The 25,894-nt window shown below is 49.3% G+C and overlaps 5 protein-coding genes across 5 annotated transcripts; 4 read left to right on the top strand and 1 right to left on the bottom strand.

The window, feature by feature from the left end:
* Positions 1–2,806: 2,806 nt before the first annotated feature.
* GGI43DRAFT_401340 (DNA-directed RNA polymerase I core subunit RPA135) lies at positions 2,807–6,996 on the top strand. The gene is made up of 2 exons (XM_083205563.1): positions 2,807–3,567; positions 3,632–6,996. The coding sequence occupies exons 1-2, from the start codon at positions 3,097–3,099 to the stop codon at positions 6,851–6,853; spliced, it is 3,693 nt and encodes a 1,230-aa protein (XP_083062188.1). The 5' UTR covers positions 2,807–3,096; the 3' UTR covers positions 6,854–6,996.
* Positions 6,997–7,662: 666 nt separating this feature from the next.
* Positions 7,663–10,806, top strand: GGI43DRAFT_401337 (uncharacterized protein). Its single transcript, XM_083205562.1, has 5 exons — positions 7,663–8,278; positions 8,342–8,472; positions 8,552–8,818; positions 8,875–10,218; positions 10,267–10,806. The coding sequence occupies exons 1-4, from the start codon at positions 7,990–7,992 to the stop codon at positions 10,060–10,062; spliced, it is 1,875 nt and encodes a 624-aa protein (XP_083062187.1). The 5' UTR covers positions 7,663–7,989; the 3' UTR covers positions 10,063–10,218; positions 10,267–10,806.
* A 2,305-nt stretch (positions 10,807–13,111) lies between these two features.
* Positions 13,112–14,751, top strand: GGI43DRAFT_401333 (uncharacterized protein). The gene has a single exon (XM_083205561.1). The coding sequence runs from the start codon at positions 13,254–13,256 to the stop codon at positions 13,485–13,487; it is 234 nt and encodes a 77-aa protein (XP_083062186.1). The 5' UTR covers positions 13,112–13,253; the 3' UTR covers positions 13,488–14,751.
* A 3,191-nt stretch (positions 14,752–17,942) lies between these two features.
* GGI43DRAFT_334004 (uncharacterized protein) lies at positions 17,943–19,782 on the top strand. The gene is made up of 2 exons (XM_083202009.1): positions 17,943–18,914; positions 19,056–19,782. The coding sequence occupies exons 1-2, from the start codon at positions 18,206–18,208 to the stop codon at positions 19,643–19,645; spliced, it is 1,299 nt and encodes a 432-aa protein (XP_083062185.1). The 5' UTR covers positions 17,943–18,205; the 3' UTR covers positions 19,646–19,782.
* A 1,111-nt stretch (positions 19,783–20,893) lies between these two features.
* On the bottom strand, positions 20,894–23,091 carry GGI43DRAFT_333932 (cyclin-domain-containing protein). The gene is made up of 2 exons (XM_083202008.1): positions 21,413–23,091; positions 20,894–21,346 (listed from the first exon to the last, which is right to left on the bottom strand). Exons 1-2 carry the CDS (start codon positions 22,802–22,804, stop codon positions 21,182–21,184), a joined length of 1,557 nt encoding a protein of 518 aa, XP_083062184.1. The 5' UTR covers positions 22,805–23,091; the 3' UTR covers positions 20,894–21,181.
* Between the last annotated feature and the right edge of the window lie 2,803 nt (positions 23,092–25,894).

Here is a 25,894-nt window from a genome sequence, read left to right as displayed (position 1 = left end):
ATCTGGACTGCTAGTGGATGGGGGATGCTCGCCCGCAGCAGAAAGGATGGGCAAAAAGAGAATGGGAAAAAAAACTGGCTATCCGTGGGCCGCAGCCAACCAAAACGCAAGAGGCAGCCTAGGCGGCGGTAGCTCTGCTTTGTCGCAGCGGCACACCAAAGAACCTGCGTGCTAGCACCGTGCGTGCGCAACTTCGGGACGTCGTATGGAAGCGGGTATGCTGTGTTTGTCGAGTCACCAGACCTACGCTGCCAGTAGAGGTTAACCGCTGCCCAGTGCAAATTCTGCGGTTCCATTCGTTTGTGCAGGCTGGGCCGATCAAGAGCCGGGGGAGAGCGTAAAAGCGAGCAGTACCTACCTTGTCGTACCCTGCCGGGGCAGCTCGAGATTTTGTGCAGAAAAGTGAAGTATTTATCCCAGTGTCTCGGATGGAGGTGCCTGTGCCTAGCTTGTAACAGACGGCGGCTAATGCGAGTGCACACCTCGCCTGGTGATGAAAAGTGCCTTGGGGGAGACGTCTGGTCTTGTGCCGGTGATCTCAATGACAGGCTGCAGGCGTGCTAGGCCATTTCCAGCGCTTCTAACGAGACGAGGTGCAGTAGACTATGGAGTACAGCGCCTAGCAGCAGAATGGTGTTGATGGCTGTCGTGTTTCGTCTCTCTGCCGTGGTGGTTCTATATGCGGCGCTCTCTGTTTGGTATTCGCTAACGGAATGAATGCGTATGCGCTCTAAGATTGTAAACAGTAGATGATGGAAATCTACGCTGATGGTTTGATTCTAAATGACGATGAAGATGACGATGATGGCGATTCAGAGGATGAAGAGGGTTAAGATGAGGGCGATAAGGTGGGGTTGGTTCGATGGAAAGAGGGTCGGGTTGGACCACCTGCCTGCTGCTACTGGCTGGTTACTGACCTCAACAGAACGAATATTAAGGTTGGCAGGCAGCGACTCATGCTTTCTTAGGGAGCTCTGATGCCCCGCCATCAAGTCCGACCACCTAGCGATAACACCTGGGGAGCTATCAAGCCTGCCTGTAAGAAGCACTGTAGTCTCGTGCTGTCTGCAGTTCTACTTCGTATACCGGTAGAATACGGTGCACTCACTCATATTGCATGAATTATTATATGCATCTCAAATCACACCCGGCCTATTTTTGCCCTGTGCTCTGTCCACGAGGCACTGCTAGCTCTCTTCTGCCTTCTCTGAGGGCTGCTTGCCGGACCCCGTTGCTCATCCTGATCTGGCCGATCGGGACGAGTTTTGGGAGAAAAGGATGCGTGGACAGTTCCAATTTAGAGCCCCTGCTCCAGTGTCTAGCACGTTTATCGGCCGTAATGGTGGGCAGCTTCTTTAAAGAGAGTTTTGCAAAAGAGGAGGCTGCTCAAGGCAAAAAGCCCTTGCAGCAATAATTACGGGGTTTCTCTATGAGCCCTTTAAGTAGTACAAGGTTTGGCAAAATGTGCTCTGAATCAAATCAACGTTCCTAGCAAAAGCAAAATTTTCATCATATTTGAGCTGCCAAAAGCTGAAAAAATTGTTACTGATACTGAGCAATATACAGGGGTCAAAATGGCTTGACTGTGGATCGCCGCTATATAAAGCTCCATGTATCAGACAAGATACGGAAATATCATGACCAGGGGGTGCCGCTTTTGGGAGGAGGCCAAGCATAATTACGTCGAGAACCGCTTCCATGACACCTTAATATCTGCCAAATAAAGTGCTTGGCACACCAACGCAGTGGTCGTGGTCATCCGTCACTTTGCTGGATATTGGCGGGTGTTGGACTCTCACCCTGTGCAGCAGTATATAGGACGAAGCTCGCTAAAGCTGCTCGCCCCATTTTCCAATAATAATGAGATCGGTTGTTTCTCTCTCTACCGTACGCGTTAATACTCGGGCCACTCACTGCTGGCAACTAGCAAAGAGTAGGTTGCCGGAGACCCAGCTTTGCCTCGATATCACATGCTGCATCGTCAGTACATGTAGCCGAAAGCTGAAGTCATTAGTGCATGTATGCTTCCCCAAAGAGCCTTTGATATCGAATTAGAGAGTTAGTCTAGAAACCTTGCGGTTTGATTCTTGCTTTTCGTTGCAACATCTTCGAGATTGAAAATGAATATAAATATCCATGCTTCATCGTGCCTTTTTAAGTAATACTTACGCCAAGTCTGTCCTCTGTCCTATGCTGCGACGCGAAATAATGAAGCAGGGCTTCAACTAGAGTCATATTCACATTCCAAGCTTTAGAAAGGCGTTTATAGTATTTCTTTGAGCATAATAAACGGAGACCTTATATGCTTGATTTATTACCATGGCTTAAAACAAGGTATTAAATTCCTCCTCCATGCCAAATATTCTACCCTGTAAACAGGTGTTTACTTGTATATGCGCATGTACTACTGAGTTTCTGTATTTTGATAGGCACGGGTAATTGGATTTCGGTATCAAATCCCAATGAGACAGCATTTTTAATGAGTAGTAGCTGAACAACCCGTGTTCTTCTGTATTTAATGTGGCGATGCGCTTCGGCTCTTATTATTTCTGAATGTCATTTCTTATGAGCAATCATGAGTGCTGCTAAGTCGGATGCCGTAGGGATTAGAAGTATATCCGGAAGAAATTTATCAGCATAGAATCTAATCAAGGATTTCATAATAAATAGCACATCTTCACCCTTTCAACAGGTCTCCTCATGTTCTCTATCAGGCCAATAGCCACAAGCGCCATTGCAGCCACAAACCAGCCATACCCCGCCTAGCTTTCCATCAACTGCTTATGTCACTGCTGGCCAGTACTATCGATAACGCTATCTCATGTGACCCACTCATTCTTATCAGTCAACTTTTTTTTTCTTCTATGGGGACCGCAAGCTATCTGCGAGAAGTGTCTGCCGAATTGTTTCCAATCGCAATTGACCTGGGGCAGGCGCTTCGTTAATTTCTGAAGCGCTCGAGAAGAAGCTGCCTGTCTCGATGCATTAATTCTCAGGCATTGTATTTTATAATTATTCTCTAATTTGGAAACCCACCTGTGCAAGAATCGCGATTCAGCTTTATAGATAGCGACTATCCATTCGACATCAGACATCATGGCACCATCAGCCACCAGCACAGAATGGGACCACCAGTTCCATACTCTGCGTCGCCAGGATCTGTTCCGCAATCCTCCAACCGATCATTCCGCCTATCCTGCTCTCCAATTAGCAGTCAATCCTCACATTGAGTCTTTCAACGCCATCTTCCGCGGTGATGGAAAGCCCGGCCTTCTCGCGCATGGCTTGGCGGATATTGGAACAAAAGTTTTCCTCGACGGCAACGACCGCGCTGGCCCAGAAGGCAAAAACCGCCTGAATATTCGGATCAAGGAGGTGACCCTGCAGAAGCCACAGGTGCCGCCATCCAACAAGCTAGCCTTGAACCGAGAAATCTTCCCTGCTGAATGCAGAGAGAGACATGCTACCTACAGAGGAAAGCTCTCCGCAACCTTTGAGTACAGCATCAATGGAGGCGATGCCATTGAATTCACCCGAGAGCTTGGTCAGGTTCCTATTATGATCAAGGTAGGAAGCTCCCCTTCACATTTCCATAATAAGCTATGAAGCTTTGCTTACAAAGCACAAACAGTCAAACCGATGTCATCTCGAGAACAATTCGCCAGACTTGCTGGTACGGCGCAAGGAAGAATCCGAAGAGCTTGGTGGATACTTCATTGTCAACGGTAATGAAAAGATTATCCGTTTGCTGCAGGTGAATAAGCGAAACTTCCCCATGGCTATCAACCGTCCCAGTTTCACGAACCGAGGTGCCGGATACACCACGTACGGTATCATTCTTCGATCAGTTAGGCCCGATGAAACCTCTCAGACAAATGTGCTGCATTATTTGAAGGACGGAAATGTGACATTCAGATTTTCATGGCGCAAGAACGAATACCTCATTCCCGTCATCATGATATTGAAGGCTTTGGTGGAGACCAACGATAGAGAAATCTTTGAGGGTCTTATTGGACCCATGGGCTCCAAGGCTGCCAAAAACACTTTCCTCACAGACAGAGTAGAACTCTTGTTGAGAACATACAAAGCCTACCGCCTCTACAGCAAGTCGGAGACCCGCGCCTATTTGGGCCAAAAGTTCAGAGTTGTCTTGGGAGTCCCAGAAACAATGTCAGATTATGAGGTTGGAACTGAGTTCCTGCGCAGAATTGTTTGTGTCCACCTGGGCAATGTCGATGTCACGGAGAAGCAAGATCTCGATAAGTTCCACATGGTTCTGTTCATGATTCGAAAGCTCTACGCTTTGGCTGCAGGCGAATGTGCCGTTGACAACCCCGATGCTATTCAAAACCAGGAAATCTTGCTCGGTGGATTCCTCTACGCACAGATTTTGAAGGAGAGGCTTGATGAGTTTCTTGGAACGAGCGTCCGTAGCGCTATTCGAGACTATCTGAGAAGGCACCCGGCCGTAAACTTTACCTCTGAAGAGTTCAAAAAGGAATTTCCGGGCGGAATCTTCAGAAAATCAAATGAGAACATCGCGAATGGCCTCGAATACTTCCTGTCCACTGGTAATCTGGTCAGTCCCTCTGGCTTGGATTTGCAACAAACGGCCGGCTTCACTGTAGTGGCAGAAAAGCTCAACTTTTTGCGTTTCATCAGTCACTTCAGAATGGTTCATCGTGGTGCCTTCTTCGCCCAGTTGAAAACAACTGCCGTGCGTAAGTTGCTGCCGGAATCTTGGGGCTTTATGTGCCCCGTCCATACGCCTGATGGTTCTCCTTGTGGTTTGCTCAATCACATGACACACAAGTGTAAGATTATGACTGACCATCTCGATGTGTCCAACATTCCTGCACTTGTTGCCGAGCTGGGTGCTGTGGAAACATCATCTGCCTCCACTGACGAGAACGTTGTTGTCATGATGGATGGCAAGGTCATCGGATGGTCCACTCCGAAGGAGTCACTTCGAATCGCAGATTGCTTGCGATACTGGAAAGTCGAGGGCACACACAGAGTGCCTCTGCAGCTTGAGATTGGCTACGTCCCTCCCTCAAACGGTGGATCATACCCAGGTCTCTACCTGTCATCAACACCAGCCAGAATGGTACGCCCCGTCAAGTACCTGCCTTTACAGAAGGAAGACTTTGTGGGCCCTCACGAACAGCCCTACATGTCAATCGCCGTCGTTCCGCAGGAGATTGAATCTGGAGTATCGACACACGTTGAATATGACCCGACCAATATGCTTTCCATCCTGGCCAACATGACTCCGTTCTCAGACTTTAACCAATCCCCACGAAACATGTATCAGTGTCAGATGGGTAAGCAAACTATGGGAACGCCTGGTACGGCCATTCGCCACCGAACAGACAACAAGTCATACAGGATACAGACGGGCCAGACGCCCATTGTCCGTGCACCTCTTCACAACACCTATGGCTTCGATAACTTCCCCAACGGTATGAACGCCGTTGTAGCGGTCATTTCCTACACTGGTTACGACATGGACGATGCTATGATCATCAACAAGTCTGCTCATGAGAGAGGCTTTGGCCATGGCACAGTCTACAAGACCAAGAAAATTTCGCTAAAGGATGACTCGAGAACGAGAGCCGCCAAGAGCGTTGTCAAGATGTTCGGTTTTGCTCCGCACAGCTACGTTAGCGCCGCGTATCAGGGCATGCTGGATGACGACGGCCTGCCTCACGTCGGCCGCATGGTGAAGGAGGATGATGTTTTGTGCGCATGGCACACCGTCACACCGGATTATAACGGAAATCTGGTCAACCTTGACGGAATTACGCACTATGAGAAATACAAGGACTCCGAAGTAGGCTTTATCGAGGAAGTACGACTAATCGGTGCCGAATCGGGCTCTGAGCCCCTGCAGACCATTTCCATCAAGATCCGAATCCCTCGATCTCCCATCATTGGTGACAAATTCTCATCTAGACACGGACAGAAGGGTGTCTTGTCGCAGAAATGGCCGGCCACAGACATGCCCTTCTCTGAGACAGGTATCCAGCCTGATGTCATTATCAACCCCCACGCTTTCCCATCTCGAATGACAATCGGTATGTTTGTGGAGTCGCTTGCTGGAAAAGCTGGTGCTCTTCATGGACTGGCACAAGATTCTACTCCATTCAGATTCGATGAGCAGAACACGGCGGGAGACTACTTTGGACACCAGCTGATGAAGGCTGGGTTCAACTATCATGGAAACGAGCCTATGTACTCTGGTATCACTGGAGAAGAGCTGGGAGCCGACATCTACGTCGGTGTAGTCTACTACCAGCGTCTGCGTCACATGGTCAACGACAAGTATCAGGTCCGAACTACTGGTCCAGTCGTGCCCACGACAGGCCAGCCCATCAAGGGCAGAAAGAGAGGTGGCGGTATCCGTGTGGGAGAAATGGAGCGTGACGCCCTATTGGCTCACGGCACAGCCTTCTTGCTGCAAGACAGACTGCTCAACTGCTCAGATTACACCAAATCGTGGATCTGCCGTCGCTGTGGATCATTCTTGTCTGTGCAACCAACTGTCTCTCAATTCGCGCCGGGCAAGAAGAAGGCCCCAAGCATGGTCCGTTGCCGAAACTGTGCCGTCAAGCTGGACGACAGCGAGGGTATCGACTTGACAGAGATCCAGGGCGAGATTTGGGAAGATGGCCAGGGCAACTGCTGGGTTGGCGGCGACCAAACGACGCAGGTCGTGGTCCCCGGTGCGCTCAAGTTCTTGGATGTCGAGCTGGCGGCCATGGGTGTCAAGTTAAAATACAGGATAGATCGGGCAGACGAGCCTCGCAAGGGGCCAATGAAGCCGCTAAAGCAGATTTCCATTGGAGCTTAGTTGGATGGTTTGAGACAAAAAGAAATGAGATTTGGATGAGACACAAAATGGGGGTTGTATATAACTTGGTTGGTGTTGACTGCATTAGTAAGATTTTAGATGCATATTTGAGCAATTTTATAAGAATATATTGGGTACTTGAATCCTTGATCTGTGCTTTTCTCATTGTGACGAGTTCTCGGCCGCGCGTGTCTCAAGCTGATGAGATGATAGCAGAATGCAGCACGCATCTTGTGTTACATTGCACAAAGCCCACAGTCGATATACAGGCTTGCCGCCTGCTACGCTGGGACGGATGAAGCGGCAGCATATACGTAGACATTCAAGAGAATTTGATCAAAGATATGTGCGACCAGAACATAAAAAGATATGAAGCTCTCCGCACTTGCCGCTTCCAAATCTAGACCAACGTGGCCTGAGCCTGAAACTTGCCCAGACTCAGCTCGTGATCCAGTTCTGGATTCAGAAACTCATATTTCCCGTCTCAGAGCCCGTCTCTTTCTCTCTTGTTGGGGCCAAGACATGGCCAAGCCACTCGCTAGAGATAGAATCGCCTCATGATCAGCCCGGCAAGGGATGTTACAGGCTGGAAGCAGCCACAAGGCAATAATAATTTGATCTGCAGAACCACGCGGTTCTGGTTCCGTTAATATCGCTTCCAGGAAGCTAGAAATTCAGGTATCTTTGATAGAGGGGTACCTGGGCCTTGGTACGTCTGCATGAGGACCGCCTTCCTTCCGTTTGTGCCAGCTGCTCATCAATACTTTTTTCGGCCCTCTCTATTTCTTTCTTCCATCTCCTCTCAATTCTTGAATTCCTCTGCCTTTCTTCTGCTTCCTTCACCCTAATATCTGAGAGACCAGTGCTGTATATTCGGTCGCGCGTTTGGGCTGATTTTTTCCTCTCTTTTAATCTTGGCACCCATTCGCACGCTCTTCATTCTTGCCGCTCGTTTCTTTGGCGAAAGACAGCATACGCTCTTTTTTCCATACCATTGGTTTCTCTTACGCTCTCTTAATCTACGATTCAATAATCTTTGGACGATTGGTGTGCTCGAGTCGCTGTATGCGCCGACCATTGGTGGCAAATCACTCTTTATAACCAGGTCTACTGAGAGAAAGAGACCAATATATACCATGCGCCTCTTATTTCTCCTCACTTGGGCTTTTCATTCCATTATATCTGGGGTTTTCGGTCTGGATTATGACTTTGGTGTTGATTTGGTATCTCTCACTCGGCGAGAAGATCCTAATGCGCCCATTGTCGTCGGCCGCTTGCCACTGGCGGCCAATGGGAGTATACCCCTGAGACTCGAGATTCGTAATGTACAGGCAGATAAATACAAATGGGACCTGTACATGTTGGCGCTGAGTATGTTTCAGTCAGTCAGTCAGGACGATCCCTTGTCGTATTACCAAGTTGCCGGTGAGTGAGACTCTGAACCCATTCAGTTTTAGTTACGAGACTAATGAATCTCTCTGGGCCTAGGAATACACGGTGTGCCCTTTGTGACATGGAACGGCGTTGAGCCAGTAGCGGGCGCGAGCCTGTCAGGTTACTGTCCGCATAGTTCTGTGTTATTTCCAACGTGGCACCGGCCATATCTAGCCTTATACGAGGTCAGCTCTCTTCAAGTCGATCGTTGATGTTGCTACGGCTTTAATGGCACTCGTAAGATGAGATACTGACTGCTCACAGCAAGAGCTGCATAAGCTTGCCAATGCTATCGCCCGCATGTTCAGCAATGTAACGGAACGCCAGCTCTACCAGCAAGCTGCCTCGGAATTTCGAATACCATACTGGGACTGGGCCTCCCCTGCGCCAGCTGGCCAAAGCCACTTTCCTAATGTATTTTGGAATTCCACATTGACTCAATACGGCCCCAACGGTGTTCAAGTAATTCGAAATCCTTTGTATTCTTATTCATTTCATCCTCTTGACGAGGCCGCATTCATCTGGCCGCCGGTAAGTATGGATAGATGCATGATATTAGTAACCTCCTATATGCTGACTATTCATAGCTGAGAAGCTGGAACGAGACGAAGAGAGCTCCAGATACACAAATCAGTATGCTAGCCCCCCCTTCCATGAATGATCAGGTGAATTCGGCTTTGCTTGCAAGACTACCCGAGATCCAGCAGCGGCTTTACATATTATTCTCGAGCTATCACGAGTTCGATTCATTTAGTAACAAAAACTATGCCATATCCCAAAATCTTAGAAATTTGGACTCTATAGAGGCTGTGCACGACATTATTCACATCTATGGCGGATCTGGAGGACATATGACCTACGTTCCTCTGTCCTCTTTCGATCCTCTTTTCTTCCTACATCATGCAATGACGGACAGATTGATATCAATGTGGCAGCTTCTCAATCCCACAGCATGGATGACGCCACAAATCTCAGGAGAGACGACTTATACCGCGCTGAAAGGGACTATGCAAAACTCTAGTACCCCACTTACACCTTTCATGTCTTCAGACAGCGGCGCGTTTTGGGATTCGGACATGTCACGAACGACCGAGGTGTTTGGTTATGCATATGGAGACACATCAGCTCTGTATGGCGATACTAAGTTTCCGCGAGACAAGCTGATCAAGAAGATTAACAACTGGCTTGGGAAAAATAGCCCAGCTATGATTCGGTTCAAGAGTCAATCGCAAAGGAGGCCTAGCGGGATATGGAAAGGTAATTCAGGCACAAAAAGCTCCCACTCAGCTCTCAAGTTTGATGTGAAGGATGCTACTGTGGCCGATGGACATTACACGGAATGGATTGCAAATGTCCATGTGAATCATGGTGCTCTGGACGGATCATTCACTATCTATTTCTTTACTAAAGAGCCACCAGAAGATATTCTCACATGGGGCATCGCCTCAAATCTCATGGGATCAGTTGGCATCTTCACGATGAACGGAATGGGCAGCTCTCAATCCAGGATGTCTGGAACAGCGCCCTTAACTATGGCACTAATGAAGCACGTTGACCAAAGAGTTTTACCAGATCTTGAACCGGACTCGGTAGTACCGTTCCTACAACACACTCTACATTTTCGCGTTGTTGATATTAATAACAAAGAAGTCAACCCAGCCCTGGTGACTGGACTCTACGTCGCAATCAGCAGCACCAGGGTCAGATTACCTGAGAGTGAATTTGAATTCCCGGAATGGGGCCAGCCAACACTGAGGCTGGCAATATGGGAGTAGCTGAAGAAGAGGATCTTGTCTATTTCTAATTATTGGAAGCATATAGATATCGTGGTGGGATCGAGGTGCGGTTTGTTCTCTGGTCATGTTGAGAGTAATTATGGATGTCTCTTGGCGACGCTGATTTGCTTTGCCATGTTTATATCATCAACTCCTGTACGTACGTAATGTCTTCTCAACTCATTCAAGCTCACAATTAGCCAGCAATAGCGTGTGATATTCTACTATAGCCTCTCAAGGCATTCTAAGAACTCAATTCTCCTCTTGGCAGTATTTTGCACAGGACTCAAGATTGCGTTTGCCACAGCATCCTCACCGAACCGAATCCTACCTGAGACTCAAGGTGGCGATGTGATCTGCCGGCCGGGGATATGCGGGGTGCTGATCGGGAGGATCCCGGCGAAAAGGAGCGGGTCATTCACACGGAGTACGCATGGCGAAGTGGCGTGGGATGAGCAATTGCTGCTTACAAGTGAGAGAGATGTAGGTCTATACATTTGTACGGAGTACTTATGAAAATGGAAGCGTAAAAGGATTTGGGCGGTGGTGACCGGAATGCGTTCGGCAGCTTATTTTTCTTCTACGGTTGAATATGGGCGAGTCAGTTATCATGGCTAGTGCAATGGAATGTTGTGTTTTGATGGAAGGATGACGGATGGGGCAGAGATTTGCTCTGTGCTTGGTGTGGGAAGGGGTTTTTGAGTTTGCTTTGAGTCAGACATGGGTGGATTTGAGATTTGAGACAGTTTTTCTTTTTTTGACAATTACTCGTATTGAAGGGAGGGTGAAGAAGATGGTTGGGTGATGGTAGCTTGGCAAATTTGGGTATAAGTTGAAGATGGTGTAAGTCATACTGTATGTATGCATGTGCATTGCATGGCATGTTGCGGCCGAGGCATTTTTGCTAATTTTGACATGCAAATACCACGCGTCGTTTTTTTTTTTAAACATGTGGGAGGTGCATCGAACCATGCAGGGCGTCATGCATGCATACAGACAGCCATTACAACCGTAACTTCGTGGTGCGTTGTACTATGCACGATGGATGAATGCACGCGAGTAACCAGAAAGAGGCACTTTTGCGATTTGCTCTATACTATTTCACTCGCATATGAGCGGTTACCGGGAGAGGGGCCGCCAAGTTTCTAGACTCACGCTTTATTGACTCCATTGAAGCGAGGAGCGTCTTTTAATTTCCCTGGCTCGTGGGCGTTTGACCTTTTGGGGGCTATGCAAGCTGTATACATGTATTATGCATGTCTTGTGGGTGTGCGTCGGGCTGGGCTGCCAAGCTGCTGCTTGTCTCACTGCTGCGTGTATAAGAGTTACAGCTGTTAGTGGTGTGCTTGTGCTGCCGGCTAAAGAAGCAGAACCAGCCAGCAGCAGCAATAGTGAGATTACATAGTGCGTATTACTCCGTATTCCGAAAGGGATATACAGTAGCAGTGAGTGCAAGGGGATGGTTCCAGTACGGATAGCCGGGTGAATTGGGTCACGGACGTCCGAAAGAGTGCGCAGAGTGCGACGGCGGCATAATAAACAGAGGGCTTTTGGGCAGTGGAGGATGATGGAGACATGACAGCGATCAGTAAAAGTAACCGATGGAAAGGGCAGGAAAGGGCACTCCGCGGTATTTCGGAGCTTTCAGCTGGTAGAAGTAGAGACACGCGTCCACGGACTCTCCGTATTATCGTCAGCCTATTGCCCTGGATTCAGAGGCCAATATTGGGCAGATCCTGTTAGAGCTGGAGAGCTGCTGAGACAGATACAGACGCACCAACACACACACCGACAGTTCGCGGGAGACGAGAGCGACAGGGACATGGAGTGGAATCCGACGCTCTCCGGAACATGCCCGGCCTTGCTGAAGATGTGGACGGTGAAGGCTTTGCTTTATCTGATGTATATACTATTTGGGAGTATATACTATTTGGGAGTGCGCAATGATGCCATGTGTATAAAGAGAAATTGCCAAAACAAGCTGCTAGTGTTGTTGTGCTTTGTTTTAGGTTTGCTGCTTGGCTCTTGCTGAGAGTTTCGGGGGTTCCGGGCCGCAGCATTACTACTACTTTTTTGTATAAAATCTCACCTGGCATGGACTGGGGGTGCTGGAGTCCTGTCTAAGCTAAGAGAGTGAGAGCTGGACCGGTAGTTCGGGTCTTGGTGGCCACAGCACAGCTGGTAGGACAAGAGGTATCATGACAGACACAGCTGAGGCTGAGCTGAGTACTTGGCAATACTACCATATTATTGCTACCATCCAAGTGGTATTGCTGGCAGCTGGAGCGTTGTATTACGTATACAGAGCCTGGGTCTACGTGGCACCTTGGGCAGACTTTGCATTCGTGCAATAACTCCGATTTTTCAGCAATTAAAACCGAAAAAAACATACAGTGTATATATAGCAACGATATTACTGTATTATTCAATTATAGCGTCTTATAGAAGGCTATCACTGTTACAAGGCTGAAATAAACCAGCCTTGTTTATTAGGCAGTCATCCAGTTCCATCAGGGTCATCCGGTTTATAAGTGACGCGGCTACTTCATAAGCAACGCATATTTCAGCCTTGCTAGAGTACTATGGCCCTCCATGAGGCGCCTGTAATTTAATAATACAGTATTTATTTACACTACGCATATACTGTATGTTTTTGATTTTTGATTTTTGATTTTTGATTTTTGATTTTTGATTTTTGGAAAATTGGAGTTATTGCATGTGAAGTCTTGCCACCGTACGGGCCTCTTCCGAAAGGGGGACCCGGGCCGAAGCCCTGCTGCCCTTTTTGTTATTGCTGTTGGTCTTGTGTTGCACGGCAGGATTCACAAGTTAGTTGAATATCGGTACCAATCGACCAATCTGCCGAATCCGCCTGTTGGGCGCTGCGTTGCGAAGAACCAACAGCGAAATAAAAATAAATTGAAAGTCACAAAGTATATATCAAAGTCCCGGGATTCTGGGCCACCTTTATTAAGCAGCCCAGATTACCGGTATTCCGACCTCCAACTCCATATCTTGTACTCCGTATTTCCAGCTCAGCTTTCGGGTTGTTATACCTTGATGGTTTAGTGCGATGACTCTCCCCTTCCCGCGGATTTTTTTTTTATTTATAAATAAAGAAATAAATCATTAGCTAAAAGGCTACATTCCAGGGGTTCCTCCAAACTCGATCCATCGCGTGTCGGCGTGCCATGGCGGTAACCCTCCCCTCTCCACGTTGTTTATTTCTTCTTCTTTTTTCCTTTATCCCCCTACGCAATGTAACATCATGCATCAGCGCCGATGACATGCGGTCAGCGGGCACTACGCACACAGCATGGACTACCCACTATAAAAGTGGTATAAGCATTTCCAGAGTGGATTCAGAGCACGCTGATCCCTTTTGTCGCTCTTCTCTTAGCATCATGGCCCAAGCACGATCTTAATTTTCTTTTTTTACCAAGCAAGCCGGCTCCATGCCAACCTGAACCAGTTCCGCCCTCCGTAGCGTTTCCTTCGTTTGCAGCTAGCCTTTTCGCCTATTCCCTTTTCCTCCCTTGCCTCCTTGTTTAGCGGGATTAGAAAGTAGTTTAGCTCTCCGTTGTGAATTTACTATCTGAAGCTATGGATGCTTGTGTCTATGGGGTCCGTCCCATTGCAGGGACCAGGGCGGAGGGGCGCCGGGTTCGTGAAACTTTTGTGCCGAGGTCCCGCCTCTCATTGAAAGAAAAATGGCGTCCACATTACACGTATTCTTGGTGTGGTTTTTTTAGGTGCTGACGTCCGCAGCGGAGATAAAACATGGCTTTCTTTGTCATTCGGCGCCGAAGTGAAAGAAAAAAAAAAAAAAAAAAGGTATTATTAGTTATACGGGGTTGGTGGTATTAGTCAGTCAAAGAGAAGACAAAAGAGCGGAGCTTCAATGGAAGAAGCATCGAACACACAGAAGAAAGAGAAAAGGCTCAGGGGCATGACAAAAGAGGTCAGTGGTGGATGCCTGGCGGACCCAGACGGGAGGATGGATGGGGCCACCACTGGAAAGTCCATGGAACTCATTAGTGTTTCATCTCTTTTTCTTGTCTCTCTCGTTGCTCGTTCAACTTGCTCGCTCGCTTCTTTTCTGGCTAGCTAGCACTTCGTCGTTCCGGCTCTTCCAGCCGTTATTGCTTGGTAATCTATCGGAATAAGGGAATACAGCTGGTGTCCTGGTATTGCCCTTTTGGGAGTTTTAGAGAAAGTGCTGGCTCGCCGTGATGCAGGCAAGAGATGCGGGAGCACGGAGTTTGATGGCCTTTTGTATGCCCGACCATTTTTGATTACTTGTGCTTTTGCGTGGGGGGTTTTATTGATTTTGTCTTCTGTCTCCGTTTTGAGCTGCTTGCGTGTTGCAAAGTATGATATGTGAGACGGCAGGACTTGATACCCTTCCGTATGGAGATCTTGGACGCGTATTGAATACACTGTGATGGGCTGCAACACAGCTCTTCTACCCGTCTGTGTCGTCTATCCGCATCGTCTATAGTCGTACAGTAGAGCCGCTGGATTGGTCATATGCCCAGATGCCCAGCTAAAAGCCGAACCCCTGTTCCTTGTCCAAGTTGAAAAGAGCACGCTACATGTTAATAGTCTAGTACCTGAGACTGGTGGGAACCTTGATTGGCTTTATCTTGGTGGCCACAGCTGGTGCCACAGCCACGAGCGCTTCCTCTCCAGAGCTCTCCCTTGGGACTTGTCAAGTCACGCTAACAACTACGCAATAGTAATCGCACATAACACATGCATGAAATAGGGTTATTTGGCCTTTTGATTTAGATTGTATCCCCATACAAAAAGGGCCTACCTGGTTTGATTTAATTAACAGCGCCTCACTTGCCCTTCAGCCCCGATGGACACCCTCTCGGCCATGTCATGCGGCTGACCATTGATTCGCTTCGTTTCTTGCTTTTAGCCCATGGGATGGCTCTCTTTTCCTCGTTCAGTTTAGTAATAGCGACACATAACGAACCCATGCCCACCTGAAGGCAGTGCTACTGTACTATACTTTGGTCTTTTTCCCTTTTTTAACCAAGTCCTCTTGACTTGGCCTTTAGACACGGCCCAGCTAGAGGAACGCTAAACAAAGGCGCCGTTACTAGCGGGTCTTTTTCTCTCTAATTTTTTCCCTTGGGCCTCTTTCTTGGGTCTACAGTAGGTATAGTATTCCTTTTTAACACACGGCATGTGGTGTGGCGTGGCCCTTGTCAAGGGTGTCCTGTTGTCCTTTGTGTGCTTGCTTGGCTTTGTTGGGGCCCTCCATACCAAAGCCAGACCCTGACAATTGCTCGAACAGGTCAAGCCAGCGGGATACGGGAAATAATGTGCGTCCGCGAGCGAAGGACTGGCCTCTTGGCAGCTGCTGTTCCCTGTTCTTTTTGAGCTCGGCTACAGAGAAAAAGAGGCATACAGTATAGCAGGTTGAAAAAAAAAAAATAAGCGGTGATGCTGGATTCGGATACTCCACGGCGGCTGTCGCGTTTCCAGGTGCAAAAAGTCAGATCTGGAGAACCAGACAATATTACTATACGTACTACTTCGTACCTTTTCATCGCTTGGCACGGGTCGGTAATGGGCACATCTGTCGCTTGATTAATTCTACTGCCTTATACAACCCTACATTACTCGTACCACAACTACTCATAATTCGGTAACGACGTCGTATTTTGCTACACTTGCATGGCAACACGAAGTAACTCTGCAATAATATGCCCTGAGAAAGGGCGTGCATTCCCACGTGTTGACTTGCACACTCGTACTCGTTCCAGGCAGGTATTCCTGCAGGTCAAACATGTATCCTGCACCCAGGCGGGTACAGCGCACTACTTGAAGATACACATGATTTGCTAGGTCGTATATACAAGTACTCCGTACGGCCCAAGAAGTCTACTAAGAGCTGAGAGGTATCCACTGCCGGGATACAACGTAGATACAGCTATGCTAGCAGCATAGTTCACGAGCCAAGTTCCACGCTCGTCGGATAGAGTCAATATGCGGATCAGCACGCCTTCTTCTCCGCAGCAGTGTCATCTTTCATGCGGCCGCTAACGTGCAAACACACCAAGCAACACGTTTTGCCTCATGCATGTAATAGTAATGTAATGCCAATCCCACGGATGTAGCTGGCGGTACCCAAGCTGTACCCCTCAGAGGCAGGTACCAATATGCCTTTCCCGGAACCCCTGTCGTATCGTTTACAGGGCCCTACGCATCGCTGGTCCCTTGGAGACGGAACCCCCGTCACTCACTCAGCAGCCCATTCGCATCCTCTTGTCTTTTGGGTTTCTCCCTGGTTCCTGTTTCCGAGACTCTGTCTCTCGGTGTTTTCCTGTCTCTCGCGCCGCGTCATGCCTTGTTGAGCTGGACTGCGTCTTGTTGTCTCAGTTTCAAAGATTCTCTCAGCCAGTCAGAGCGTATAAGTCATAGTTGGCAGTACTTACCAGACACTTGCTCGCATGTCCACGTCGCAGCAGTATATATTACAATAGTAGTAGTATCCATAACTACACCCTTGCTTATACCCGATATCCAGAACCCATAACTCATATCCATACTGTAACATAACCCATCGCTTCCTCACCATGCTGGGAACCTACTTGTACCCATAGCCAACCCAGTTTCGATCGCCAAGCCGGGCTAACTTTACTTTTGCTACTGGGCCTCGCACTCTTACAGCATTCCTGTGGCCTGTCTCTTCCTTCTCCCTCCTCCGCTCTCTTCTCTCCTTCGTCTTGACACACTCTTTCGTTAGCACCGGTTCGTATCCCTCTTTTTTCTTTTCTTTTTTAAGCTTCCAAGCCGAGATCCAAGACGATCATCGTCATCGTTTGTTCCCCCTTCCCACCCATCTCCACCTGCCAATTGAAATTCCCAAACCCGGTGCGGAGATCCTGCATATATTGCATGCTACTGTATACATGCGGGCTTGATGCAAGGCTGCTTGCGTTCTGGAACACTCTCAGAACTGAGCCGACCTTTTGCTCCTCCTGCTGAGGGGAAAACTGGGGGAGGGAGGGCCGTTTTGCCTGTTCAACCCAATTGATTGGTTTTGTGTGTGTCCCAAGCCTGTGGGCGTCTTCTCTTTTCGGGAGCCGGGATCCCCCCTTCACGCTCACGCCGCATGCAGCTGGAGATTTGCGGCACAGGATTCTGTCATTATTCTCTTCACTCAATGTTACCCTCTGCTGGTCCTGCTTGCACTTAGACCACCTCGGTCGTTACGTGGATTTTTTCTCAATTTTCAATTCACCCGTTGGTGTTTTACGACCTCTTTTCTTTTCCTTCTCTTAAGCACTTATACTCGACTAAATCCATTCTTAATCCACCTCAGCTGCACCCCATTGCAATCTCGCTCCCTTTGCTTCCACGAGCTAAACCCCCCCCCCCTTAGCCTCGCTCTCAGCTTCATCCTCATACCTGAAAACCACATACATCATCATCAACACTTTCACATGTACCACCACTTACCCGAATCCTTCGACAAATGAAACTACACACGCCACGTGCAATTCGCTCCGCAGACTAATCAACTGCACTGTACTCCATCTAAAAGAACCATACCTAGGCAGGCGAGCTAAAAGAGAAAAAAAGCGAACACTCGGACATCAAAAGCCCTATTGCCGCGCCGAGATCGAGTCCGGCGTCGACAGCCTCCACTTGGCTCCCGAGGCCTCTTTTGGTACTAGTTTTTTTCCTTAATGATAGAGCTTGGCTTGGGGCGCCGCGGAATTCCTACAAGTACAACTCCGTGTGTGAATCTTTTACAAGTCCTTGCTTGGATTACCCACCCCCCCTTCCGCTCATTCTCATCCGACTCACACACCACACTCATTCGTTCTATGCCTTCAAGAGAGACTACTCTCTTTTCTCTTTCTCACTCTTTTTTCTTTCGTTTCTTACAATAGGTTTTATACCTTTTTTTCTTTTTTTTATCCAACCTCCGTCATCAACCATCATCAACGCCGTTTACAACTCGGTCAACTACTCGATTGTCATTCAGTTCTCAACTTTCCCTTGTTAATAGCTGGTCTCAACCTCACTCACGCCTGCAAGCCAGGTACTCACCTTACTCTCCATCCTTGCTCTGATGTAACCCAATTTCAATCAATCACCACCATAAAACAACAATACCATGTCTTATACTACCACCACTCCACAAACTCCTCCTCTACGGCCTATCCTCTTTGCCGACGCCAAATCAAGGCCCCAGCTCCGCCTTGTTGATACCTCTCTCGACCCGGATGAAGTTCATGACCTTAACGAAGACGAAATCGACAACCAGCCATCCTCACCCCAGTCACCCGTATCATCGTCACCCTGGGAAGTCGCCTCCGCCGCCTCAACGTCCGCCAGCATTCCGTCCACCCCCACAACTCAAATCAGCATCCACGAACCTCTACTCTCTGAAGAACTTTCCGCCAAATCTCAAACTCTATTATCTGAGCCCATCATAAAAGAGACCAAAGCCATTCCTGAATCTTTCGGCGGCCCCATCACTCCCTTATCGCCGCAATGGAACCTCCGCGGCGACATTTACACCTTTTCCTTCTGGACCTCACCGAAAGACGCCCGCTCTCTTCCTGAACACGCTTACTCTCCCCTCGAGGGGCTCACCTCTTTTGCCGATGAAGCCTACAGCCGTCCCGTTGGCGGGCTGAGCATGATTCAGATTCTGAGCTACAGGGATTCGCCCATAGGACCTTACGATGAGATGTTGGTTGCGCCAGGCAGTTTTGACTGGGAGAGGACGGAGGCAGATGGCAAGAAGACGAAGGGATGCAACCCGAAGATTACGAGGATTTACGTGTCAACGCCAAACAGCTGCTTCAATGGGAGGACGAGTAAGTTTAACTTGTGATTTCTTAAAATCTATACAAGGAACCCCGGTTCTTACTTGGTTATCATGAAACCATGTCCTTTCTCATATATCATGTTACAATCAAATCAAAGAAACCAAGACTAACACATTTTCTTTCCTTCAGACTGGAACGTTCCCAAACATCTCGCCAAATTCGTCTGGGATCACCACGCCGACGGTTCCACCACCGTCAAGATCTACCCCCACGACGACCCGTCCAACCCAGACGAGTCTCAGCCCAGCTCCAGGCCACTCTTCCAAACCACCTTCAAGCCAATGTCGCTCATCCCGCGCTTCCCCTTTGCCACCAGCTGGGCCGACCGCCTCGGCTTCAACACCACCCTCGTCATGCCCCCCCTGCCCTCCGGCAACGGCGTCTACGGCGAGCTCCCCAGCACCGACCGCTGGATCAAGCTCGAGACGAAGCAGTACTGCAGCAAAAGCACCGCCGGGTGGTACGACATTGCGCAACCGAACGCTGGCGAAGCTTGTGGCGGGCATAAGAATTTCCTGCCGTGGCTGGGGAGGTGGCAGGTTGGTGTGAAGATGGAGGATGCGTTCTTGTCGTTTGATGTTCCCCAGGAGACGTGGGCCAAGGGGGACAGGTTGGGTGAATCTAACGACAAAAAAGAAGACGACGTAAAGGAAGAATTACACAACAAACCGGAATCCGGAAAATGGAATACCACTTTCCTGCACGATTATTTCACATAAAACTCTCTTTCTCTCTCTCTCATCATATACACGCAATCTCTCATCATACGTCTTCAAGGCCAAGCGGATACTGGGAATAAAAGGAGGGTGGCATTCATCAAACGGGGCATACAAGCGCGGAGGGGGGAAACAAACTCGGTGTTTCTTGTTTTTCAAAACATCCATACACGACGGCGTTTATCGAGCAAAAAGGGTTTTCACGGTCATTTAACGGGTCATACAACACTCGCACTTACTCATACAACTCACACTCGCACATACATACATACAACCATGCTTCTCTTTTCCTTTGTCATTGCTTTTTCGCTTCTTTTTCTGTCGTTACTTGCAACTTTCTTACTATACACCTATACGGCACACGTACACGCACACGCTCGAAGCATCATCTCGTTACAATTACAGTACATTACATTACCCAGTACAACACAGCACAGTACATTAATTTCAGTCCATTTGTTTTTAACACCTTTTTCTCTCTAGTTTTATTCAGCGACGAGTTGATTGATTGAACATGGTTGCTTCTTTTTTCCCTCTTAATATACACTATACATAGATAGATAGAGCCTTCGTTATACACAAATCATGGGTGCGGTCATGCTATATATCCATACAGTTTTCAGATTGCAAAATCTCCATAGTCTATTATCAAACTTAAAACAAACTAAACGTTCACAAGACAGAATTTCAGATTGCAATATCTCCATAGCCTATTAAGTTAAAGCACACTGAATGTTCACGGGGCAGAATTTCGTTACCAGAGCGTAGTATATCATATTGTGCTATCATAAAAAATCTATCTAGCATATTTAAATCTCGTTGTCGTCGACCTTCGTCACAACCCCCCTATTTAAATTCTTTCAAACGAATAAAAGAGAAGAGAGGTAAAAAAAGAAGAACAAGGCCATCAAACCCCGCCTGCGCCATTGCAATGAATCCGCCAATCCCATCAGAGCTCCCATAAAGAATCATTCTCTCCTTGTTGTCCCTGCCTTGTGCAGCTGTACCATCTCCCTGGTCTAATCAAAGTCGTTGGCTAACATATGCGCACGCACATACACACACATGGCTCCCTCTCTTCTCTGCCTGCAATTAGAAACAATCTATAGTCTTGCCGCACAGTCCAAGACCAACTTGACATGCCCATTTCCCTCCTCTTTCAACTCGCTGATATATAGTCCAAAGTTTGCAAGTTTTAGATCGTATAAAAGGTGATCCCATACCCATTGATTCGCTTCCAACAGCTTTCCTTGTCGCTTCAAATGTGGTGTATGTAAGATCCACCGGGATCGCAAGACAAATTTGTCTTCTCTGGCTCAATCAGCCACGGCCACTCTTTGGTAAGAGGGTATTTCCAACAGGTGCTTTACAAGATATCGCTGTCGTGATCGAGGCTCCGAGATGAAGCACCGTTGCACCAACCAAGATCCAAAACACGGCTTGCTCATGTTACCGAGCTCGTCGCGGAAATCCGTCGGCTGTTGCGATGCTCTCTCCCGCTTTAATTTTTGATTTCGCGAATTTTGCTATGCCTCGCGACTAAGTGTGACGGCTCCGAGGAGCCACCACTTCTCGGGCGTAGAATTCAACAAGCATCGTGGCGTATGCCTCCAGCTCTTCCACTGGAATGGCAAGTCGGAAGTCGTTGAGCACCAGGAATTGGAGCTCCAAGTGGTTCAACTCCGGCAGGGGAAGTCCACCAACCTATTAATAGTTAATATTAAGCCAAGAGAGGAAGAAGTAAGAGTATTTAAGGAAGATTTTGCCTACCTTTGCATATCGCGAATTGGTGTAAAAGACATCTGAGAAAAACTTGCTGGAGCAAGTTACTCCGGCGATGATTAATCGGTGGATATTGAAGCTGTCAACCACGAAATACGCCGCCGGGGTTGGCAGGCCAAGAGAGCGCTCAGCAGCGGGTGTCGCGCCTCTGCCTGCCGAGCGAGCGTATCTGGACGGTGGGTCAACCATGACCTCATCGTCGTCGCTGTCGTCGTCGTCGGCAAGGTCTTCGTCGCTCTCATCAGGGCTCCTTGAGGCATCACCCATCGGGGTGTCGTGGGATGCAACTGATAACGCTCCTCGCGGTCGCGACGCCGATGACCGTCTGCTACCCTCGGTTCGAGACACCATGTCGTTGACCTTCTCCGTCATGCGGTCAAAGTAGACCAGCAGACTCAGAAAGACTTCGTATGTGGTCGGGCAGTACTTGTCGATGCGCGAGAGGTAGCTCAAGATGGTGATGGCCGGAACATTCTTACCGTGGAATGCAAGCACGGAGTGGCTAAGCGGGCTCATCTGGGAACCGCCATGGGCGTCTGCGTTCAGGTTTGCCTGCTGCTGGTGGGCAACATTGCGCTGCATGGCATCGTGCTGCAGATCGTTTGTAGTTGTGATCTTGGTCAACAGAGCGGCGACCATTTCGATTACATCTCCGATAGGCATCGCGCTGATCTCGTACTTGGTCTGATGCAGCGGCGGGTCGTGGAGGATGCCGGACTGGTCCGCATCGCCAGCCAAGTCGGCTTCCGCAAGCCTTTCAATGTGAGCGAGATCTTTGATGTGGATCACATTCTGCTCGGGAATGGACGAGGCGGACGTGGACGAGACCAGGTACGAGTCGGAGCCGGTAGCCTGGCCAGATCTCAGAGGATAATCATCCGACGTGGGCGAGGGCTGTTGGTTCTGAGGCGCTATCAGGTCCGAGGCTGGCTGATGCAGGCCGGCTGCGGAGACGCTGTCTCCAGTCTGGGATGCCATAGACGCTCGATTTGCATCGTCGGCGGCAACAGGGCCGGGAACAGCTGCTGGGGACGAGGACGGCGGCGGCGAGGGGAATCGCGACGCTCCGCCAGAGGATGCCGAGCGCGAAGTCGACTGCGCTGCCAGCGCCTGGCCCTGCTGCGCCGGCTGGGCGGCGGTGCTTCTGTTGGCGGTGTTCTGGGTATCCGGTGCTGACGCCGAAGTCGATGCTGATGCTGCTGATGTCTGAGACCGCGGCACGGAGCCAGACAACCGGTGCCGGCTGGAGGAACGGTAGGGGGCGGCGGGATCGTGGGTCTGGCTTTCCTGGCGCTGCGGTATGGCGGATGTCGAGGAGGTGGAGATCATGCTGTGGAAGCGCGAGAGGTCAGGAACAAAGTCACCGATTACGGCTGCCATTGCATCGTATGCGGGAACAGGGGCGCGCGCGTTGGATTAGAAGCTGAGGATTTGAAAAAGGTGATGCAGATGGCGATGCAGCTTCTGTCTGAGTCTGGGAGGAGGGGGGCGAGAATGGGACTGCGACGGGTCCGGCAGGGAAGGAAAGGCAGAGAAGAAAGAAAAAGAAGTATTAAAACAGATGACCGGCAACTAAAGGCACAGCTCAAATCATTAAAAATTAGCACAAAGGAAAACAGAGACGTGGGCTGTCGTAAAGGAAGGATTCGAACAAGTACAGCTGCGACAAGCGCAGTTGGGCTGGGGAGAAGGGAAGAAGAAAAAAATGGAAGAGGCAAGTTTGAGTTCGGGGCCGCATGGGGAGAAGTCGGAAAGAGGAGTTGGCGGTTTAGGGGAGATGCCAGCGAGCGAACCACTGGGCGGTAGTGAAGCCGTGCGCTGCAGGGGAGCGCTTTAGGGGTGGCCACAGTGGGTGGTAGCGGCAGTGGGGGTTCTTGGTGGACGGGAACAGCCTGTGAGTGTGAGGGGAAAAGAACATGTCGAATGGTTCGAGCACATGCCAAAGTCGTCGACTTCAACGACAAGATCGCGGGAGCAGTGGCGCGAGAGAGATGTCACTTGGCATCTTTATTTGAGAGAGAACAGCGATATTGCTGAGAATGAGAAAATAGGAAGAGCCTCTCTTTCTGTTTTCTTTTTCTTTTTTCCTTCTCTTTTTTCTTTCTCGTCTCATTTTGCTCTCTTGGTTTTTCTTATACAGCCCTTGCTTCAGAATCTCACACCACAGCCATGCAAGGACGAGAAGAGAGCAGAGCCCCGACATCGCTCTCTCACTCTCTTGTCGGTATCTTCCAACGCTTTTGCGTCGTCTCAAGCCGTGCTACATCTGGCGCTGGTGATTTGACATGAATCAAGCCCGCTCAGCCCCTCAGCGCCAACCGCTCCATCTCACCACTCAATCCTCAAGGCGATCCCCGATGGCACTCGACTGGGCCACTGTGGCGCCGCCGCTCAACGTCACCCACAGCCACCCACAGCTTGGGTGGCAAAGGGGAGCACACGGAGGGGTCCTTTGGGTCCATACACAAGAGTGTTGAGCCTCTAATAGCAGCGGCAGTGCTCTACACGTAGCGGTGCTAGGCGGAGATAGGCAGGTATTGGCAGTGGGATATGTAGGGAGCTTCTAAGCATGTGGTGCCTGGAGCTTCGGGACAAAACCCTGCAGAGAAGGCATCGATGGTTCATCAAAGCGGGGACCTGCAATGCGAGAAGAGAGGAGGGGCAGAAGCAAGACATGGAGAGTGAAAAAAAGAAGAGGGGAACAGAGACAGAATGAAAATTGTTCCAGACTCACAGCCAAATGGACAGCAAAGAGAAGAAGAGACTCGCTCAGTACTGTGATGCGATATGATTAGATGATGGAATGATATAAGTTTGCGTGTATATGAGTATGGATGAGGGGTTGGGCTCCAACACAGCCAGTGACGATTTTATCAGAGGCTGGAGATGGATAAACACGCCAGCAGAAATAGAGTAGTTTGCCCCCGAGCAAATCTGGCCACGAGCAACAAGGCGCAATCTGCCTCACGATCGGATCGATCTCGTGAGAGGAGCGCAGGGAAATAAAGGGCCAGGGTTGGTTTCTCGGGACACAGCGTAGGGGGAGGTAGAGCCACGAGGCAGACCAGCCACAGAAGCAGCGAAACCACCACCACAGCCGGGCAGGGCTATTGCCTGTATGCGCGTGTGTCCAAGTATGTCAAGCGGATGTTTGGGGTCGTTTGGGTAGGTCAGAAGCTAGCCATGTATAGATAGAGGCCGCTATTAAGCTTTGCTTGAATATAGTGTAGAGAAGATGCCGACGTTTGGGCCTGGGCTCGAGCCACGGAAAAAAGAGGGGGGATGGGAGACAAGGACTGACTGCAGCAGTGCAGGGAGAAGAGAGAGGAAGATGGGAGAGGGGATAAAATGCACCAATGTGTGTGCCAGCCTGTGCAGCTGTATATGTACCTCTATCTGTATAGGTATGTAAGTCGCCGTGCGTAATCTCTGTACGACGAGCAGATTGGCGGTGGAGATGCAGATGCAATGCAGCTATTAAAGCAGAAAGAAGAGGAGCATCAAAGTACAGATCGAGAGCCGAGCAGAACAGAGCAGAACAGAGCCAGCCTTGGTGGCGGTGCAAAACCCAAAAGCAACCGCACGCTTCTCTTGGTCCCAGTCCTCCTCTCGGCGATGGAGAAACGAGGCGGGATGCGGCTGATGACAGGTAATGACGATGAATTATTAGAAGATGGAAAAAAACAGGTTGTTACGAGCGAAATGGAAACGGGACCACCCGCGATCAGGGCACAAGCAGAAGGGTGTGTCCACTGCTCGGGCACTATAAGTAGAGCTCTATAAGCAGCTGGACTGGCTGATATTGCTATCTGACGTCTTGTATGTCCCTTTTCCATTGCTCTTCTCGCAATCTTCAGCTCAGCTCAGCTCAGCTCGCTTACTCCTTTGTCTTGAAACACCATTCCGTCATAAACATTACGAGCACAACTAACAGGGAGATGCCTGCATCCAGCAACCGCGGTACGATCAAAAACAAATACCAAAACAAAGGCAGACACCATCCTCTGTCCAACCCTCGTCCAACGTGCCCAAGCTCCGATGCTGTACAAGCCATGTACTGCCAAACCGCCCACCCATCCCCCCATTTTAATGCATCTCATTGGCCCAGGCCCTCAGAAAATCAGCTTCGCTTCTCAGCCAAGACATGCCGCACGTGGGCTGCTCAAAGCCCAGGCTTGCAAGGGTAGCTCTAGTTGCCTTGTTTCTGCCTTAATAAGCAGATGTGAGGCTTCTGGTTGGTGGCTAGCTCGATGCAAGCAAAAATTAGCGGCGGCGACTTTGTTTTAGCAGGATGAATGGTTTACATCGTAGCTCATAGGCTGTTAATGTGCCGCGCAGCTTGAAATCTCCATTTTGATGCTCCATAACTGGTAGAAACACTACAAAGGACCATCGTCGACCACCATCTTAATTGAGCGTTAATGAGTACATAAAAAGTACATGCATGAGGCCATGTCTCACTTTCAAGTT

The sequence above is a fragment of the Trichoderma evansii genome, assembly GCF_050947405.1.
Source record: "Trichoderma evansii strain SZMC 28006 chromosome Unknown GGI43scaffold_6, whole genome shotgun sequence".
Classification (NCBI taxonomy): domain Eukaryota; kingdom Fungi; phylum Ascomycota; class Sordariomycetes; order Hypocreales; family Hypocreaceae; genus Trichoderma; species Trichoderma evansii.
Note: the sequence above shows the minus strand (reverse complement) of the source record. Positions and strands in the feature narration are given on the sequence as shown.

Excerpts from the sequence above, each read along its gene's own strand:
- GGI43DRAFT_334004 (XM_083202009.1), top strand. The coding sequence starts at position 18,206 with ATGTCTTATACTACCACCACTCCACAAACTCCTCCTCTACGGCCTATC. Across the intron at positions 18,915-19,055 it reads CTGCTTCAATGGGAGGACGA|ACTGGAACGTTCCCAAACAT; the intron begins GTAAGTTTAACT and ends TCTTTCCTTCAG.
- GGI43DRAFT_401333 (XM_083205561.1), top strand. The coding sequence starts at position 13,254 with ATGGCGGTAACCCTCCCCTCTCCACGTTGTTTATTTCTTCTTCTTTTT.
- GGI43DRAFT_401340 (XM_083205563.1), top strand. The coding sequence starts at position 3,097 with ATGGCACCATCAGCCACCAGCACAGAATGGGACCACCAGTTCCATACT. Across the intron at positions 3,568-3,631 it reads AGGTTCCTATTATGATCAAG|TCAAACCGATGTCATCTCGA; the intron begins GTAGGAAGCTCC and ends AAGCACAAACAG.
- GGI43DRAFT_401337 (XM_083205562.1), top strand. The coding sequence starts at position 7,990 with ATGCGCCTCTTATTTCTCCTCACTTGGGCTTTTCATTCCATTATATCT. Across the intron at positions 8,279-8,341 it reads GTCGTATTACCAAGTTGCCG|GAATACACGGTGTGCCCTTT; the intron begins GTGAGTGAGACT and ends CTCTGGGCCTAG. Across the intron at positions 8,819-8,874 it reads CCGCATTCATCTGGCCGCCG|CTGAGAAGCTGGAACGAGAC; the intron begins GTAAGTATGGAT and ends GACTATTCATAG.
- GGI43DRAFT_333932 (XM_083202008.1), bottom strand. The coding sequence starts at position 22,804 with ATGGCAGCCGTAATCGGTGACTTTGTTCCTGACCTCTCGCGCTTCCAC. Across the intron at positions 21,347-21,412 it reads CCAATTCGCGATATGCAAAG|GTTGGTGGACTTCCCCTGCC; the intron begins GTAGGCAAAATC and ends AACTATTAATAG.